General features: G+C 49.5%; 1 protein-coding gene across 1 annotated transcript in view; it reads left to right on the plus strand.

Annotated features, from left to right (window-relative positions):
• Positions 1-15,779: 15,779 nt before the first annotated feature.
• The window catches only part of MYO1D (myosin ID), a 422,174-nt gene continuing 420,390 nt past the window's right edge, over positions 15,780-17,563 (plus strand). The window contains exon 1 of the mRNA XM_069237971.1: positions 15,780-15,996. Coding sequence (XP_069094072.1) covers positions 15,902-15,996 — 95 coding nt within the window. The 5' untranslated portion in view covers positions 15,780-15,901. The remainder of the gene's footprint in view (positions 15,997-17,563) is intronic.

Genomic DNA, 17,563 nt, shown 5'->3' on the forward strand with positions numbered 1-17,563 from the left:
CAAATGTTTGGTTTCTGGGTCTGATAGAGCATATACCCTACAAGAAGGAAGGAGTGCTCCCGGAATCAAATCTATCTTGCAATCGTATATACGATGGGGTGGCAATGTCTCCGCCTGACCTTCGTCGAACAAATCCTTGAACTTGGCGTAAACAGAGGGCAATATCACCGCTTTCTCCACCACTGTGGCCAACTGTAACCCTTGAGCCAACGCTAACGCGGGGGGGTTATCATATAAGGAACCGACTTTCTCACTCCTCACGGACTGAAAACTAACCGTCTTGGCTTGCCAATCGATAACAGGATTGCTCTTTCTTAGCCAGGGCATTCCCAAAATTATTTCATACTGAGGAGCCTCTATTATATCTAGCCTGATTATTTCTCTGCGTGCCGGAGATACTCCACTGAAAACCAAGCCCACATCCTCAGTTTGTTCAGTAAGGGGTCCAGACTTCAGTGGTGTACCGTCAACTGCCAACACAATTTCGGGGTTCTTTCTTGGAATTCTCAGAAGTCCCAGTCTCTTAACCACCCCTTCATCTATGAAATTTCCCGTGGCTCCTGAGTCTATCATTGCCCATACCGGATGGTTTCGATCTTGGGACACCAGCTCTACGGATAACAACAGGTGTGACGCCTTTTCTTCTGGTGGCAAGAGGGTTAAAGAAGTCAACCGGAACCCTGATAGGGGTTCTATAAAGGGCAAATCCTCTTTCTCTGATATCTTCCCTGACGTCACCGCGGCCTTTTGAGTGGGGGAGTAGGAGAACCTTTTTCTTGGTTTTTGGGGACATTCTCTCACATAATGACCCTTCCTGCCGCAATACATGCACAACCCCTGTACCCTCCTACTCTCTTTTTCGGCCTTTGACAGAGGTGCCCTAACGGCTCCCACTTCCATAGGTTCCCCGCATAAATCAGGGGAATTAGGAACTGGTCGCCCCTCTCTTTCTGGAATGACCGGCCGCCTATCACCCACTCTACGCTCTCCCCTTCTCTCTGCTAGCCGATGATTCAATCTCAAGGTAAGATTCACAAGTTCAGTACACGTGGAAGGCTGTGGATCTATTTGGGCTAGGATATCCTTCATGTCGTCTCTTAATCCTTGATAATAGAGAGACATTCTCTTCTCCTCTGGCCACTCTGATTCCGCTACCAGTCTATTGAAGGTGGTAAGATAAGTAACCAGGTCAGACCTCCCCTGTCTCAGTTCCAGCAGTTCTCTATCAGCACTAAAGGTGGTTGTTCTGTGATCAAACACCTTCTCAAAGGCCGACCGAAAGGCATTCCAATCCGATAATAATGGGTCATCGTTTCTAACTAACGGCACTGCCCAATTGGCTGCATCTCCCGAGAGATAAGAAATAGCGAACATTACCCTGGAAAGGTTAGAGGGAAAAGACGCCGGTCTACATGAGAATTGGAGAGACAACTGCGTTAAAAAAGCCTGAACTTTCCTGGGGTCCCCTGAAAACCGTTCCGGACTGGCCAAAGGAATTGGAGGGGAGACGTTCACGGTTATCTGCGGTGTAGATGCTGAGGCATCGAAGGGATTCCTAGTAAGCCTTTCTACCTTGTCCCTTAGTGCCGCTGCCTCCACCCTCGAATCTGCCAACTCTTGCTGCACTAACACTAACGCCTGTAAGACATCATCCATGGATGCCATCTTTGCATTACACCGAGCAGGAGGAGTATTATTCGTGGGTGCGTTATTCTGTCACGGTGTAGGTACTCCTCAGACTCGGTGTGATGCAAACAAGGTCCACCTCCTGACACCACCAATTCACTGATAAAAAACCACAGTGCATTGGAGTAATCAAGCGAGGGAAGGAAGGGGAAGGATCAGCAGGGACGGGATAACTGTAAAGAAAAATACACAGTGTTAATTATCACATTGTCTGTCTATTCTCATAAGGTCTCACTAAAACCAAAACGGACTGCCCATAACTCATAAGGGCAGAACTAGTCCAAAGCCTGACTATGTTCCATCAGCATCACCAATGGATGCCCCAAGCCTCCTACGGCCACTAATAATCACCTAAGGGTCTCACCGCCCTTCCTCCTAAACAATACTACAGAACGTATAACGAAACGAACATGAGGAGAAAGAATAAGGTGAAGAAAATCTATTTTTGTACTTCTTCCTATGATTCAGTTAACCCACTAAGCCTTTCGTTAATGTCACGTATATTTGAAGAAGTACGTCGTTCATATCTCAGTGAATGTTGACAAGAATTATTTGTCCCGGCTGTTTGGAATCCTGCAAACAGTAAATCTCATTCTGAATCGCCGCCAACAAAAAGCCAAAAGATTATGTCTCATAAGATCGTCGTTCCTTTATTATGGTACCTCAAAAGTAAAGTGCTCCAATTTATGACAGTCACCCCCAATCTGGCCGTAAGGAATGCAGAAATAAAGAAAGGCGATAGCCTCCGGCAAGTAGCAAGCTTGCCGCTTACCACCTTCTTAGTACTCGGAATTCGAAAAGAGGAGCAGCTCGGAACTCTTTCTGCCGGTAAAAGGTCAGTTTCCAGGAGGGGGCCATGCTGAATCTCATTCCTCCTTTCGGGTCGCCGATGAATTCCCCCTTGGGGAACGCCGTCCGCTCCTACTTCGTTGAGGCTCCGACCTGCCTCATTAGCACAAATAACGCACACCCTTTCCAGGGTGCGCCGACTTTTACGCGATCTCTACCGCGCTGGGCTTCATGGGAAGTGTAGTCCTTAATGACTATAATCTCCCGATCGGCCCTGTAGGCGCCGGCTAGCACCTGACAAAAAGACGTCTATTTTTGAAATGCCCTGTAATTCACATGCTAGTATGGGGACCCCAGAATTCAGAGGTGTGCAAATAACCACTGCTTCTCAACACCTTATCTTGTGCCCATTTTGGAAATACAAAGGTTTTCTTGATAGCTTTTTTCACTCTTTATATTTCACCAAATGAATTGCTGTATACCTGGTATAGAATGAAAACTCATTGCAAGGTGCAGCTCATTTATTGGCTCTGGGTACCTATCTATAAGCCCTATATATCCCCACAACAAGAAGAGTTCAGCAGACATAACGGTATATTGCTGTCAAAAATTTGACATTGCAGGAAAAAGTTACAGAGTAAAACGTGGAGAAAAATTGCTGTTTTTTCACCTCAATTTCAATATTTTTTTTAATTCAGCTGTTATTTTCTGTAGGAAAACCTTGTAGGATCTACACAAATGACCCCTTGCTGAATTCAGAATTGTGTCTACTTTTCGGAAATGTTTAGCTTTCCGGGATCCAGCATTGGTTTCACACCCATTTCTGTCACTAACTGGAAGGAGGCTAAAAGCACAAAAAATAGTAAAAATGGGGTATGTCCCAGAAAAATGCCAAAATTGTGTTGAAAAATGTGGTTTTCAGATTCAAGTCTGCCTGTTTCTGAAAGCTGGGAAGATGGTGATTTTAGCATTACAAATGCTTTGTTGATGCCATTTTCAGGGAAAAAACCACAAGCCTTCTTCTGCAGCCCTTTTTTCCCATTTAAAAAAAAAAAAAAAAAAAAATCACCGTATTTTGGCTAATTTCTTGGTCTCCTCTAGGGGAACCCACAAAGTCCAGGTACTTCTAGAATCCCTAGGATGTTGTAAAAAAGGACGCACGTTTGGCGTGGGTAGCTTATGTGGACAAAAAGTTATGAGGGCCCAAGGGTGAACTGCCCCAATTAGCCAAAAAACAGGCCTGGCACCTGAGGGAGAAAAGGCCTGGCAGCGAAGCGGTTAAACCATCTGCATTGTGGTGCAAACACATGCACACCTGCAGCTATTTATGGAAACCTCTTTTTTTTAATATCCAAACTGATTTTGGTTTGTGTTCTCACCACTGGCTGATATAAAGATCACTCAGAAGAAGTCACGCTGTCTGTAGTTTTTTAGCTCTTTGAAACAAACAGATCTGTCTATAGGTAAATAGGAAAAACTAGATTTAAATGTTATACTCATATGGTCCATGTTGAAGTGAGACTTCTAGACTATGGTGGTCATTACAACTCTGGCGGACGGTGTTAAAGGTAAGACCGCCAACAGGCCGGTGGTAAAAATTTTGCAATTACGACCGTGGCGGAAACCGCCAACAAAGACAGCCACTTTAACACTCAGACCGCCACGGCGGTACAAACAAACAAACAGCGCGGCGGACACCGCCAACAGACAGGTGGGAGACAATGTACTGCCTACACTATTATGACAGGCCAATCCACCACCTTTTCCCGGGCGGATTCCCCGCGGATAAAAACTCGGCGGAAACAGGAATTTCGAAGGGAAAACGCTCACCTCTACACACTCCACGAGGAACGAGGACACCATGGAGCCGGAACTCCAAATCCTACCTGCGATAGTTTTCCTGCTCCTGTACCAGGAGCACCAACGCCAGCGGCGAAGACCACAGTGAGTACTGCACCTACGACACAGGGGAGGGGGGAGGCAAAAAACAGAGACACACACACGCAACACCCCCACCCTCACCCACTACAACACACACACTAATACATATCTATACATTATAGTTACACCCCCCAGAAGAATGCAAAGACAAAAGGAAATGAGTGTAACCATTGTAATATATCAAAATGCAGTACGCAAAAACATACATATATACACTATCAACAAAATATACACCAAGAATAGTAGTCCAGGTATTGCACCACTCATAGTCCGTGGACCACTGGGCCCAAAATGCATGGGCGAGGCCCACACACGATACCAGATCAAAACAGAGAGAACACTGCAGGGGCATCAGATAGAAATACAACAGGCACCTCAGGGGGAAGAGAAGGGGGGGCACCTCAGCCGGATGAGTGCACGACGCCAGATCAACGAGGGGGCTCCATGCCCATTGATGTATCCTGGGGAGTGCAAAGCCACAGTCTCTCAAGTCTCTATAGTGGGTGGTTTGCCCACTGTTCAATCCTGGGGAGTGCAAAGCCACAGTCTCTCAAGTCTCTACAGTGGGTGGTTTGCCCACTGTTCAATCCTGGGGAGTGCAAAGCCACAGTCTCTCAAGTCTCTACAGTGGGTGGTTTGCCCACTGTTCAATCCTGGGGAGTGCAAAGCCACAGTCTCTCAAGTCTCTACAGTGGGTGGTTTGCCCACTGTTCAATCCTGGGGAGTGCAAAGCCACAGTCTCTCAAGTCTCCCAAGTGGGTGGTTTACCCACTGTTTAATCCTGGGGAGTGCAAAGCCACAGTCTCTCAAGTCTCTACAGTGGGTGGGTTGCCCACTGCCATATCCTGGGGAGTGCAAAGCCACAGTCTCACAAGTGGATGACAGTCTCCACTGGTTCTGGAGGGGGCGTTGTGCCCAGAGTGCATCATCCTGTGAAGGACAGAGGTAGTGGATGCATGTCTCCACTGGTTCTGGAGGGGGACTGGTGCCCAGAGTGCTTCACCCTGTGAAGGACAGAGGTAGTGGATGCATGTCTCCACTGGTTCTGGAGGGGGACTGGTGCCCAGAGTGCTTCACCTTGTGAAGGACAGAGGTAGTGGATGCATGTCTCCACTGGTTCTGGAGGGGGCATTGTGCCCAGAGTGCTTCATGCTGTGAAGGACAGAGGTAGTGGATGCATGTCTCCACTGGTTCTGGAGGGGGACTGGTGCCCAGAGTGCTTCATCCTGTGAAGGACAGAGGTAGTGGATACATGTCTCCACTGGTTCTGGAGGGGGACTGGTGCGCAGAGTGCTTCATCCTGTGAAGGACAGAGGTAGTGGATGCATGTCTCCACTGGTTCTGGAGGGTACTGGTGCCCAGAGTGCATCACTCACCTCGTGACGGTCCCAGTTGCGTCACTGCCCCTGCCACTCATGGGCTAGCGGTGCTTGAGTTGGCGGTGCCTTGTTCAGCGGTGCTTGAGTTGGTGGTGCCTTGTTCAGCAGTGCTTGAGTTGGCGGTGCCTTGTTCAGCGGTGCTTGAGTTGGCGGTGCCGTGTTCAGCGGTGCTTGAGTTGGCGGTCCTTCATTGGCCAGCTGGGCTGGGGCTGGCGGTCCTTCATTGGGCAGCTGGGCTGTGGCTGGCGGGACTCTCCTGTGCAGCTGGGCTGTGGCTGGCGGGCCCTCCTGGGCAGCGAGGATGGGGCTGGCGGGGCTCTCCTGGGCAGCTGGGCTGGTGCTGGCGGGGCCCTCCTGGGCAGCGAGGATGGGGCTGGCGGGGCTCTCCTGGGAAGCTGGGCTGTGGCTGGCGGGGCCCTCCTGGGCACCAAGGATGGGGCTGGCGGTGGCCTCCTGTGCAACGAGGATGGGGCTGGCGGGGCCCTCCTGGGCAGCGGGGATGATGGCAGGCTTCTCTGCCGTGCTGCTCCTCCCAGACTTGCCAGGTTTCTTGTGCCCTTTCCCCACCTTGGGAGGAGTCACAGCTGAGTACACACTCCCACTGGGACCCCTGGGAGCGGCTTGGGTGGCTAGGGTCTTCCCCCTCTCCCGCCGGGCACTGGCCAACTTCTGGTGCTTCACAGGGGGGGGGACTGGCTGTGCTGTGGCTCCGTGCCACACTGGCTGTCCTGGTGGCCGGTGCACTCCACATACCTGTGACAACAGGCACCACTGGTCCGGGAGATGTTGTGGCTGAGGTGCTACTACAAAATTGTAGACTGCCCAACAGTGAGGGACCTGAGGAGTTCAATGGCCTCTTCACTGAGGGCAGCAGAGGTGACTGGGGCAGGGCCTGAGGTGCCTGGGGCGAAGGTGATGCCCACCCTCCTGGGTGAGCGGGCACGGGGCGAAGGCTGAGGGGCTGCTGGGAGGTCGGTGCTGGTAGGGGGGTGGCGGCTGTACCTGTAGATGCGGGGGGCACGGTTGTTGCCGCCACCACAAGGGAGCTCCCATCAGAGGACGAGTCCGTGTTGCTGGTTTCAGCTCCTGTCCCCGCCATGGTGCTCCCCTCGCCCTACGTCCCACTGGTGAATAGTGTGGCCCTCCATGGCCATGTGGGATGCAGCTCCCTCGTGCTCCGGTGCTACTGCTCCTCCGCCTGATGATGCTAATGCACACAAGAACAGGGAGACCACAAAAAAGGGGGGGGAAACATAAGAAAGACATGTTGAGTGCATGGATTACCGCTACCGTTGGCGGACAAGACAGACACAGAATCCCCCTGCACTACGTCGCGCTCTTGGGTTCTACAGTGCAATTCATGGGAAATGGCCTACAAGGCTATGGACGACATCTGCACACATAGATGACAAAGGGGCATGACTAGGTGTACTTGGCACTCTACAGAGGTGGGCTGGGGGGCCACAGGGCCATGCCTTACGGAGGGGCCTAGCCTACGGAGCTTGCCCTGGCCTAGGGAAACCCACTGCCCTCCTCCCCCACCCAGACACCTCCACTGTGCGCAAAGTCAGAAGAATGAGAGTGAACTCACCCCCTTTTGTCTGCTGTGATGCCCTCAAGCGCCCATCCAACTCCGGGTAGGCCACCGCCAGGATCCGGAACATCAGGGGGGTCATGGTTTGACGGGCACCCCTCCCACGTTGGGAGGTCATCCCCAGCTGAGCCTCCACCGTCTTCTTGCTCCAGCGGCGAATGTCCTCCCATTTTTTCCGGCAGTGGGTGCTCTGTTTGTGGTGGACCCCCCAGGGTCCGGACGTCCTTGGCGATGGCACGCCAAATATCCTTCTTCTGGTGGGCGCTGACCTACAGGAAATGTACAGGGGAAGAAGAGAAGTCATTACCAACTGCGCCGTCAAAGTGAGTGGCCCCCACCCCTACCCTTGCCATGTGGCACATGCACCCACCGTCTTTCATGCATGCAGAACTCTGCCCCCTTACTACTTACAACCAGCCCTCTCCACACAGGCATAGCCCATACAACATGCTCCCTGTGTACTTACCTGTTGGTCTGGAGGACCGTAGATTAGCGTGTACTGGGGGAGGACCCCATCCACAAGCTTCTCCAACTCCTCCGATGTGAAGGCAGGGGCCCTTTCCCCAGACGCACGAGCCATTGTCTCTTCCAGACCGAGGTCACAGCAGCACTTGCAGTGTAGGTCCTCTCCTGTCGAAGATCAGGTATAAAGTGATTATACAGATAGAAAATGGCGGCCACGTCCGCGGCGGTCGCGTCCGTGGTGGTGCGAACCATCACCGCCGGCGTACATCGTCATTGGCTCCTGGGACCCATAGGGTCCAATGTTAACCAATGCAGCATTGCGCCGCGGTCTTCGACCGCCTACCGCGACGGTGTACAACGCCAGCACAGTTACCTCACATCCCATTGTCCCACTTTAGAGGTCAGGCAGCCGCCATTTCAGGGGCCCACATGGCCTAATTTCTAAATGCGTCACACATACCTAGGCCTAGTCTCACCACACATACAAGCCACATTTTGTGTATGATTGGTGTTCTGTGTAGACTGTGGGTACATACCTCTGAGTTGTTTGACTCTGTGGTCGCTGTTGTCCTTCATAGGCACCGTCCGCTGGGACATGTGAGGAGATGGCGGAATCCTCCTGTGCACAATCCAGGAACTGTGTACCCAGTTGGAGCCAGACCTGATGTCAGCAATCCGCCATCCCACAGGAATCCCCCCTCAAGTGCAGGTGCTGTCAGTGCTCCATTTCCTTGCAAGTGGGTATTTTTAAACAACTGTGGCCATGGCATCAGGGATGTCCCAGCCTATGTTTTCCAACGTGTTGTCCAGAGTGTTGTCTGCCCTTCTGAAACACATGCGGAGCTACATCGTTTTCCCTCAGGTGGAGGATTTGCCTACAGTGAAAGGTGACTTCTATGCCCTTGGACATATCCCCAACATCATAGGTGCCATTGATGGGACCCATGTGGCTTGGTCCCCCCCCACAGGAGAAAACAGGTGTACAGAAACCGGAAGAGTTATCATTCCATGAATGTACAGATGGTATGTTTGGCAGACCAGTACATCTCCCATGTGAATGCCATGTTCCCTGGCTTACCCCAACCTGTCATGGCTACTGACCCCAGTGAGGAATCCCAGGACAAGGGCAGAGGAATGCTACAATGAGGCCCATGGGCGAACTAGAAGGGTGATCGAGCTGACCTTCGGCCTCCTAAAGGCCAGATTCAGCTGTCTGCATATGACAGGTGGATCCCTATTCTACTCGCCAAAGAAGGTGTGCCAGATCATCGTGGCCTGCAATATGCTTCACAACTTGGCTTTGCGACGACAGGTGCCTTTTCTGCAGGAGGATGGTCCAGATGGCGGTGTTGTTGCAGCTGTGGAGCCTGTGGACAGTGATGAGGATGAAGCAGAGGAAGAAGACATGCAGAACAGGGACTCAGTGATCCAGCAATATTTCCAGTGAAACACAGGTGAGAATACATTCCTGCCTACTACATGTACTTTTACACTACTACCTCTATCCTGTCTGTCGTTTTCACCCAGTGTATGGTCACTGAGTTGTCACTTTCCCTTACGGTTTCACAGGTGTGGGTCCCAACGTGTGTCATCTGCTTAGATTCCTCATGGACTAGAGCTGTGTGACATAGGTATGTTGACATTACTATTTCAAGAACATTTTGTCACTGTAATTGCAAATACACTATTTCGAAATCACAGACAGAGTCCAGATCTTTTGGTGCTTTAGGTGTGTTTATTTAAATACAAAATATTGGAGGGGGAAGTTAAATGGTGAGGGGTGATGGCGGAGGAGTGTCTATGGCAGAGTGCAGTCTATTAGTCTCACAGGTGCATTGCCCATATGGGCAAAGGAAGTGGAGCTGGGGCAGTTTCAATATGGACAGGGTGACAAAGTGGGACAGTGGGATGACAATCAGGGTGGTCTCATTTCTTGGCGGGGGTCTTGGCATCGTGCTCTGTCTTGTTCCTGGATCTCAGGGACCGTTTGCGGGGTGGTTCTCCGTCTGCAGGGGGTGGGGTGCTGGTGTGGTGGTCCTGTGGCGGTGCCTCCTGTCCACTAGCGCTGGCGGAGGTGGTGGGCAGTTCATCGTCCATGCTAGTGTCAGGGGCCCCTTGTAGTGCCACAGTGTCCCTCCTGGTGTTGAGTACTTCCATCAACACCCCTACGATGGTGCCCAGGGTGGAGCTGATGGTTCTGAGTTCCTCCCTGAAGCCCAAATACTGTTCCTCCTGCATCCGCTGGGTCTCCTGAAACTTGGCCAGTACCGTTGCCATCGTCTCCTGGGAATGGTGGTAGGTTCCCATGATGGAGGAGAGGGCCTCGTGGAGAGTGGGTTCTCTTGGCCTGTCCGCCCCCTGTCGCACAGCAGCCCTCCCAGTTCCCCTGTGTTCCTGGGCCTCCGTCCCCTGGACCGTGTGCCCACTGCCACTGCCCCCAGGTCCCTGTTGTTGTTGGGGTGGTGGGTTATTCTGGGTTCCCTGTAGTGGTGGACACACAGCTGATTGACGTGTCCTGGGGACGGAGGTATGGGCCCGCTGGGTGGGTGCTGTGCTGGTGTTTCCTGAGGGGGGAAGGTCTGTGGTGGCCTGTGCCTGTGTGAGGGGAACCGACTGTCCGAGGCCCCTGATGGTCCGGACTGGTCATCTAGATCCAGGTGGACAGAGCTGCTGTCATCACTGTGGGCCTCTTCTGTGGGTGGAGTGGACATGTCTGGACCCTCCTGTCTGGTGACGTTGGGTAGTGGTCCTGCAGGGGTGGAAAGGTATGATTATTGCATCTGTGTGTGTCATGGTGTGCAAAGGGTGGGTGACCGTGTACCCCAGTGCTGGCATTCCTGTGTGTGAGCTTGTGTGATGGTGGTTTAGGGGGGTGTATGGGTATGTGCAGTGGGGATGCTTTAGTGATGGGTGTCCATGCGTTGTTCTTGCATGCAGGGCTTGGTGTTGGGATGTGTGGTTTGTAATATTGGGACATACGTGAGGAGTTGGAGTGATAGGGGTGAGGGCGAGGGTGGGGGTATGTGATGGCATGCAGGTAGGGTGGGGGTTGTAATAGTTAAGATGTGACTTACCAGAGTCCATTCCTCCACCGACTCCTGCGAGGCCCTCAGGATGCAGAATCGGCAAGACCTGCTCCTCCCATGTTGTTAGTTGTGGGGGAGGAGGTGGGGATCCGTCGCCAGTCCGCTGAACCGCCTGGTGGTGTCTTGAGACCACGGAACGTACCTTCCCCCGTAAGTCATTCCACCTCTTCCTGATGTCCTCTTGATTTCTTGGGTGTTGTCCCACTGCGTTGACCCTGTCGACTATTCTTCGCCATAGCTCCATCTTCCTTGCAATTGAGGTGTGCTGCACCTGGGATCCAAATAGCTGTGGCTCTACGATTTCCTCCACCATGACCCTGAGCTCCTCCTCCGAGAACCTGGGGTGTCTTTGCCATGCCATGGGGTGGTGTGGGTGATGTGTGGGGTGGTGTGTGTGGTGATAAGTGTGGTGATATGTATTGGTGTGTTGTGTAAGGTGCGTGGAAGTTGTGTGGGTGATGGTGTTGTGTGCCTGTAGATGCTAGTTTGTTGATGGTGGTGTCTCTCTCTGGCCTTCGTTCATGATTTTTTGTCATAGGGGTTTGTGGGTGATGTGGGTGTGTGTTTTATATTGTATTGGGTGTGTGGGAGTGGTGTGTGTATGTGTATCAGGTGTGTGTATTTCAAATTGTCCAATGTGGGGATGTTTTGTATATGTGTGTGTATTTTGAGCGCGGTGGTGTGTACTGCCAATGGAATACCGCGGTTGAAAGACCGCCGCATGGATTCGTGTGTCGTGATAGTGTGGGCGTATTTCTGTTGGCGTGACGGTGGAGGTTTTGATTTGCCAGTTTATCACTGACCTTTGGTGTGGTGGACTTGTGTGGGTGTCTGAATTTTGGCGGATTACGAGATGTGGGTCATAATAGCTGTGGCGGGATTCCGCGGCCGCGGCGGTCTGTTGGTGGTCTTCTGCACGGCGGTAAGCGGCTTTTACCGCCAATGTTGTAATAACCTCCTATACTCGGTACTCTATTTCTTCTGTCTTGGAGTAATATATGCACATGTCTTAGAACAAGAATTGGTGAAGTCAGCAGGCCTGGATTTAATGTGCCAATGCATATAAACACCAAGTACTTGCACAAATGGTGTTTATTACATTATAAACCTACCCTATTGGTTTTCTAATGATTGTTTGTAAATGTAGCAAAAATATTGCTTTCTGCATAGAATGGATAAATCAGTTGAAGAAGTGAATGGAACCAATTGCATGACTGATGACTATTTGTACATGTAGAATATCCCCTCTTGCATTCCAGTAGACACATTTCCTGGAAAGCAGAATGATACATGCAACAGCATACAGAGATCCTTCTTTGTGGGTGATGCCAAAGCCCCCTCTGGCTGTCATTACAAGTGAACCAATAAATACAATGTATAATTACTTCTGTCACCGCAAATATCCATATTCTGAGATTTGTGAGAGATCTGTTGACAGTTTAAACCTGTCGAAATGTATCTGTTGGGGACTGGCCAGTATTTACTGGAGCATGCAGATTTTGGTTCTGGAGCACTAAAATCTGAACGCTATTTCCTGCATTGGCAAAGCCAACAGATCTTGCCTGTGTGAAGGCTGTTGGTTTAGCCAGTGTCTTTTAGTCGTGTTGTACAGCTGTGTATGTGTAGCATGGCTAACGGTGAAGTTGGAAAAAATGTGCGATGACATTATAGCGTTTTTTCTAACTTTACTTTTAGCCATGCTGCACTGCTATACTGCTGTACAACATGGCTAATAGACATGGACAAAGCCAACAGTCCTCACATAGGCAAAATCTATTGGCGTTATCAATGCCTGCTTCTTTTTATCTATGAATTCAATGGCAATGAACGTGATTTCCTGCAGTCCCCCTAGTGTGCTTTTATCGCCACCTCTCTCTCTGTCCATGTGCTTCTCTCCCGCCATCCACACTTTTGTTGCTCATTCACTGTGTGCTTCTGTAGTTCCTCTCTTTTGCCAATGTCATGTTCTCTTTCACTTGCTGCTTCTCCCCACCCACCTGTGTTGCTTCACAACGCAACTCTAGCAACCAGCTCATCCAGTATTTAGTTATTTTTAAAAAATGTGCTTTGACTTCCATTTTGGAACAGAGCTTTTGCGCTACTTTTAAAAAAAAATCTGATCCATCTTGGATCAGTAAATAAAAAGACAGAATAGTGCCCTTTGTGAGTGCACGCATGTGTGTTGAACCCATGTGCGTACCTACAGAATGATACAACAGTTGCCTCATTAGGTCTTTTTTAAGGTCAAGCTCTTTGAACTGTTGTAAGTATTGTGGGCTTTTAACCACGCCCACCTCATGCCCATCACTTTCACTCGTTCGTGGGCATGCCTTTTGAGAATCCCTTGATGTCACTGGTAACTGTGACAGCGTCCGCCTTGGGCCAGTTTTATTATTGTGTTGCAGAATGACCCTGTTATATGGATAATTGCATGACTGCATGATTGCCGATATACTTCAGCGTAGGTGAACTATTTTTTTCTTTTATCTCTCCCCTTCATGCTCCATGGCAGCCGTGGCCCTCACAGCGCTCACAGCGCCAACAGTGCAAATGGTGGGGTGGTGAAAGTGATATTCCATTGGAATTAGCATAACATATTTAAATTGGGATGCTAAATGGCAACATTTTCATTTTTGGCTGCAGATAGAGGAAGAAGATAAATGGAAGTGCTTTAGGTATGTGCAGGGCCACGGGAATAATGTGGCAGGAAATGACTAAATTATGAGGCAGGGTTGACCAATTTATGCAGGAAGAAAAGTCCAGTTATGAATTTACAACGCCAATAGCTCTAACTCAAGCAAATGCAAGACCTATTGTGTGGCAAATGCTTGTTTTAAACCTTGTTTGCAGTCGCAAAGCAGTTCAACATGAATAAAAACATTAACAGACAATAGTCTAAGTGCTTGGGATATACTCAGACGTGGGTCCCAGACTCTCTGTGCCACTGGATTCAAGCTAGCCTGGTTGATGAAGTGTGATACCTTGAAACCGGTCCCAGGATACTTGTTTCCGGTTCAGGGAGGACCTAGCCTGGCAGTTTGGGATGTACTGTTCCCATGGGGAACAGGGTCAAGTCTGATTTGCATATGGTTGGGTCCAAAATGGGGTGGCGTGGTGAGCAAAAGAATTGATGGATTAAACCCAGATCTGTGACTGCAGGTGAATGTTTTATTGGTTCCACATTCCATCTATTATTTGTGTTTGTTTGCTTTTGTTGTCTTAAGTCCGCAGGGTATGCCCAGATGTGGGTCCTGGGCTCTCTATGCCACTGGATTCAAGCTAGCCTGGCTGATGAAGGGTGATAACCTGAAACCAGTCCCATAATACTTGTTTCCGGTCCAGGGGCCAGGAAGGGCCTAGCCTTGCAGTTTGGGCTAGACTTTTCCCATGGGGAACAGGGTCAAGACTGATTTGCATATGGCTGGGTCCAAACTGGGGTGACGTGCTCAGCAAAAGGATTGATGGATTAAACCCAGATCTGTGACTGGGGGGTGAATGTTTGATTGGTTCCACAATCCTTCCATCATTTGTGTTTGTTTGCTGAAAATGTGGAAGGCACTATGCCTGCTAGGGACTAAACATATGGTTGCACTACATTAATTTGTACCATTCTATTTTCATGTGGTTATGTTCTGCAGGGGCTAAATATATGGTTATGTGACCTTGTTTCTTACAAATTATATTTTTACTGTGGTGTTTTCTGGGGGCTGTTCGGGCATTACGGTAAACATACTGCAATATTTGCTGCAGTTGATGGTCCCATAATTCTTTGCAGGGCATTCTTTTACTAAACACTTTTGCTTACAACAGCCTGTGGTGGTCCTAGGCAATGGGACCACCTTCAAAACGTTCACCACAACCTGCTCTTTCTGTTGAGATCATCTATGGCTCCCCATACTATGTTTGTGGGGACCCCAAAATAATAACCTCTCCCTCCATTTAGTGTATTTTTAATCTCTCTAATGAACTTTTGTTGTACAGTTGAGAGTAGTATGTGTTTCAAAGGCCTTGTTTATAATATCAATGTAGTAGGCCTGCTAATCTCTCCTTATTGCATTCGGGCCAATTTAACGCATCCGTATTTACATCCGTATTTGTCTGGGTGACCCTTCTAGTTTATTTCTCTTCTCTCGTTGTTCCTCTGTGGCTGTCCCACGGCATATTTAAATTTGGGATGCTAAATGCCAACATTTTTTGCCAACAGAGGACGAAGGTAAATGGATGTGCTTTAGTTATATGCAGGGCCACTGGAATTACGTAGCAGCAAATGACAAAATAATGAATCAGGGTTGACCAATTTATGCAGCAAGGAAAGTCCAGTTATGAATTTACAACGACAATAGCTATATCTCAACCTGTTCAACGTGGGTAAAAACATTTACACTGACAATAGGTCTCATAGACAAGATCTATTGGGTTTGCGAGTGCTTGTCAAGGAAGTTATTTACTCCAAAGGTTTTACGGCCTCTTGGCATGGAACTTTATTTATTCCTCTCCCGACAAATGAACTGTTGCTGGATCCTTTCTCCTACCGTCTCCAGACCGATGCATATCCCAAATACTACAAATCCTCCAGCTCAGTCCCTTCACCGGCCGAGGCCGCATCTTTCAGGCCCATCTGCTGGTCACACCCCTCTGTTTGGGTTACGCCCCTTTTGCCATGCTCTTGTTTCATCTGACGTCCGCCTTCGACTATACGCCCCGCCCACGCCCCTTGGTCACGCCCATGCCCTCCCGGGCAGTTCATTCTTACTTTACTTCTTTCCCTCCTTAGCCCCACCCCCTTCCCACAGCCACCCTCCCTCTCTTCCCGCCCCCTGTTTCCTGGTTCCCTCCTAGCGCTCCCCGTACCTCCCTGTGCGCCCGGCCGGGATCAGTGAGTCAGAGTCCGTCCCAGAGTTCCCAGTCCCCGGAGTACCCCCGGTCCCACTGACTGCCCGGCCCCGCGCACGAGACTCGCCATGGCGGAGCAGGAGAGCTTGGAGTTCGGCAAAGCGGACTTTGTGCTGATGGACGCGGTCACCATGCCCGAGTTCATGGCAAACCTGCGGCTCAGGTACGGGGGTTGCGGGGCAGGTTCAGCTCCGGCTGAACAGGTCTTATTAGACCATATGCGCCTGATAGGGACAAGATTACGATAGCCATGAGATGTATAATGCGCTTCGGCAGCTCGCAGAGGGTAGGAGGCGCTATACAAAGGCAATTACAGTTTATCGGAGATGGGATCTCTGTGAGCTACTGGTACAGGCAGTATAGGCTCTACCTGGTGTGAGAGATGGGTCTCTGATACACAGCACAGGACGTACCTGACGCCAGCGGGTACATGGACCCTGGTATACACCTGACCAGGTGACCGGGGGAGGGAGGGGACGCGAAAGTACATAGTTCCAGAGTTTAACTGATAGAAGAGCAGAGGCAGTGAGTTTCGCAGTTAAGGACATGGGTAGAGCTGTCACCTTACCAACTTCCATGTGTGCGTAGCGCTGGGGTGTTTTCCCGTTGGGATTTGTAGTCCCCATTTAACCCATTATACAACTAAAGACTATTATGTCCAAGAATGCGAAAACCCACCATGGACTGGGTGCATTGGACCTGCAAGGCACAGGCTTTGGTGCCGCCGCCTTCGTAGGCTTCAGATGCCGGATAGACAGTCTACATGGCCTGAGCATGAATCAATGGAGTGTGGGGGTCAAATGTATTGAACAAAGTATCAGGAAGAAGTGCAAGATGTCAGGCTGACACAAAAACATGTAATCTATATAGGGCAGTGTTTCCCAACCTTATGACTTCCAAGGACCCCCACTGAATCACTACTGGAAGCCGGGGACCCCAAAGAAATTTGTGCGATTTAAATTTCAAACATTAAAACAGTGATTCGCAAAAAATACACAAACAAGTACACGCCAAACAAATACTCAAATTAGTAAAGATAGCATTCTTTTATATTGGAAAAAATGGCAAAAATTGGAAAACTTTAATGGGACGATTGGTGCTGCATTTCGGCGACTAACTTTTCAATGTTTGGTTTTATTTAGGAAAGCTGAATCCTTCAAGTCAGATTCTACATTTCCCAAGCAATTTTTTCTTTTCTTTTTTAGATACATAAACTTTTTAATTTAATGTGTGGTGGGCAAAGGAAGTAAAACCATAAAGGCCTCTCATCTCTCCATAGCCTCTATGTCACATGTATTTAATTTGATTTATAGCACCTCCCATACCAGTGAAGGGTGACAAAACACTTTACAGGGGACAACAGGTGTAGGATTCACCTCATCCATACTGTTAGGCATTTTCTAAGAGTGCTTGGTTTGGAAAAACACAAACTCAGGATTCAGAACATAACACAGTGGCTAGCCTTGACTTTAATAATAGCGAACTCCTTTGCAAGCAAACCTTTTTTATCAGTAAGGAAAGAATTGGAAAAATATATAATTTTCTAATTTGTTCCATGTAGTTCTTTGGCAGTTCATAACTCACTGTGCTAGATTATGATTGTGACTTATGAACTGCACAATAACAAAAGAATCTATGTGACAAAAGCGGTAACCCACTGTGCGATGCACATAAAATGTGGTTCTCTTTGCATGATACACGTTCTTTGCATCTGGCATATTAACCATCTG

This window comes from Pleurodeles waltl, chromosome 6 (genome assembly GCF_031143425.1).
Source record: "Pleurodeles waltl isolate 20211129_DDA chromosome 6, aPleWal1.hap1.20221129, whole genome shotgun sequence".
Classification (NCBI taxonomy): domain Eukaryota; kingdom Metazoa; phylum Chordata; class Amphibia; order Caudata; family Salamandridae; genus Pleurodeles; species Pleurodeles waltl.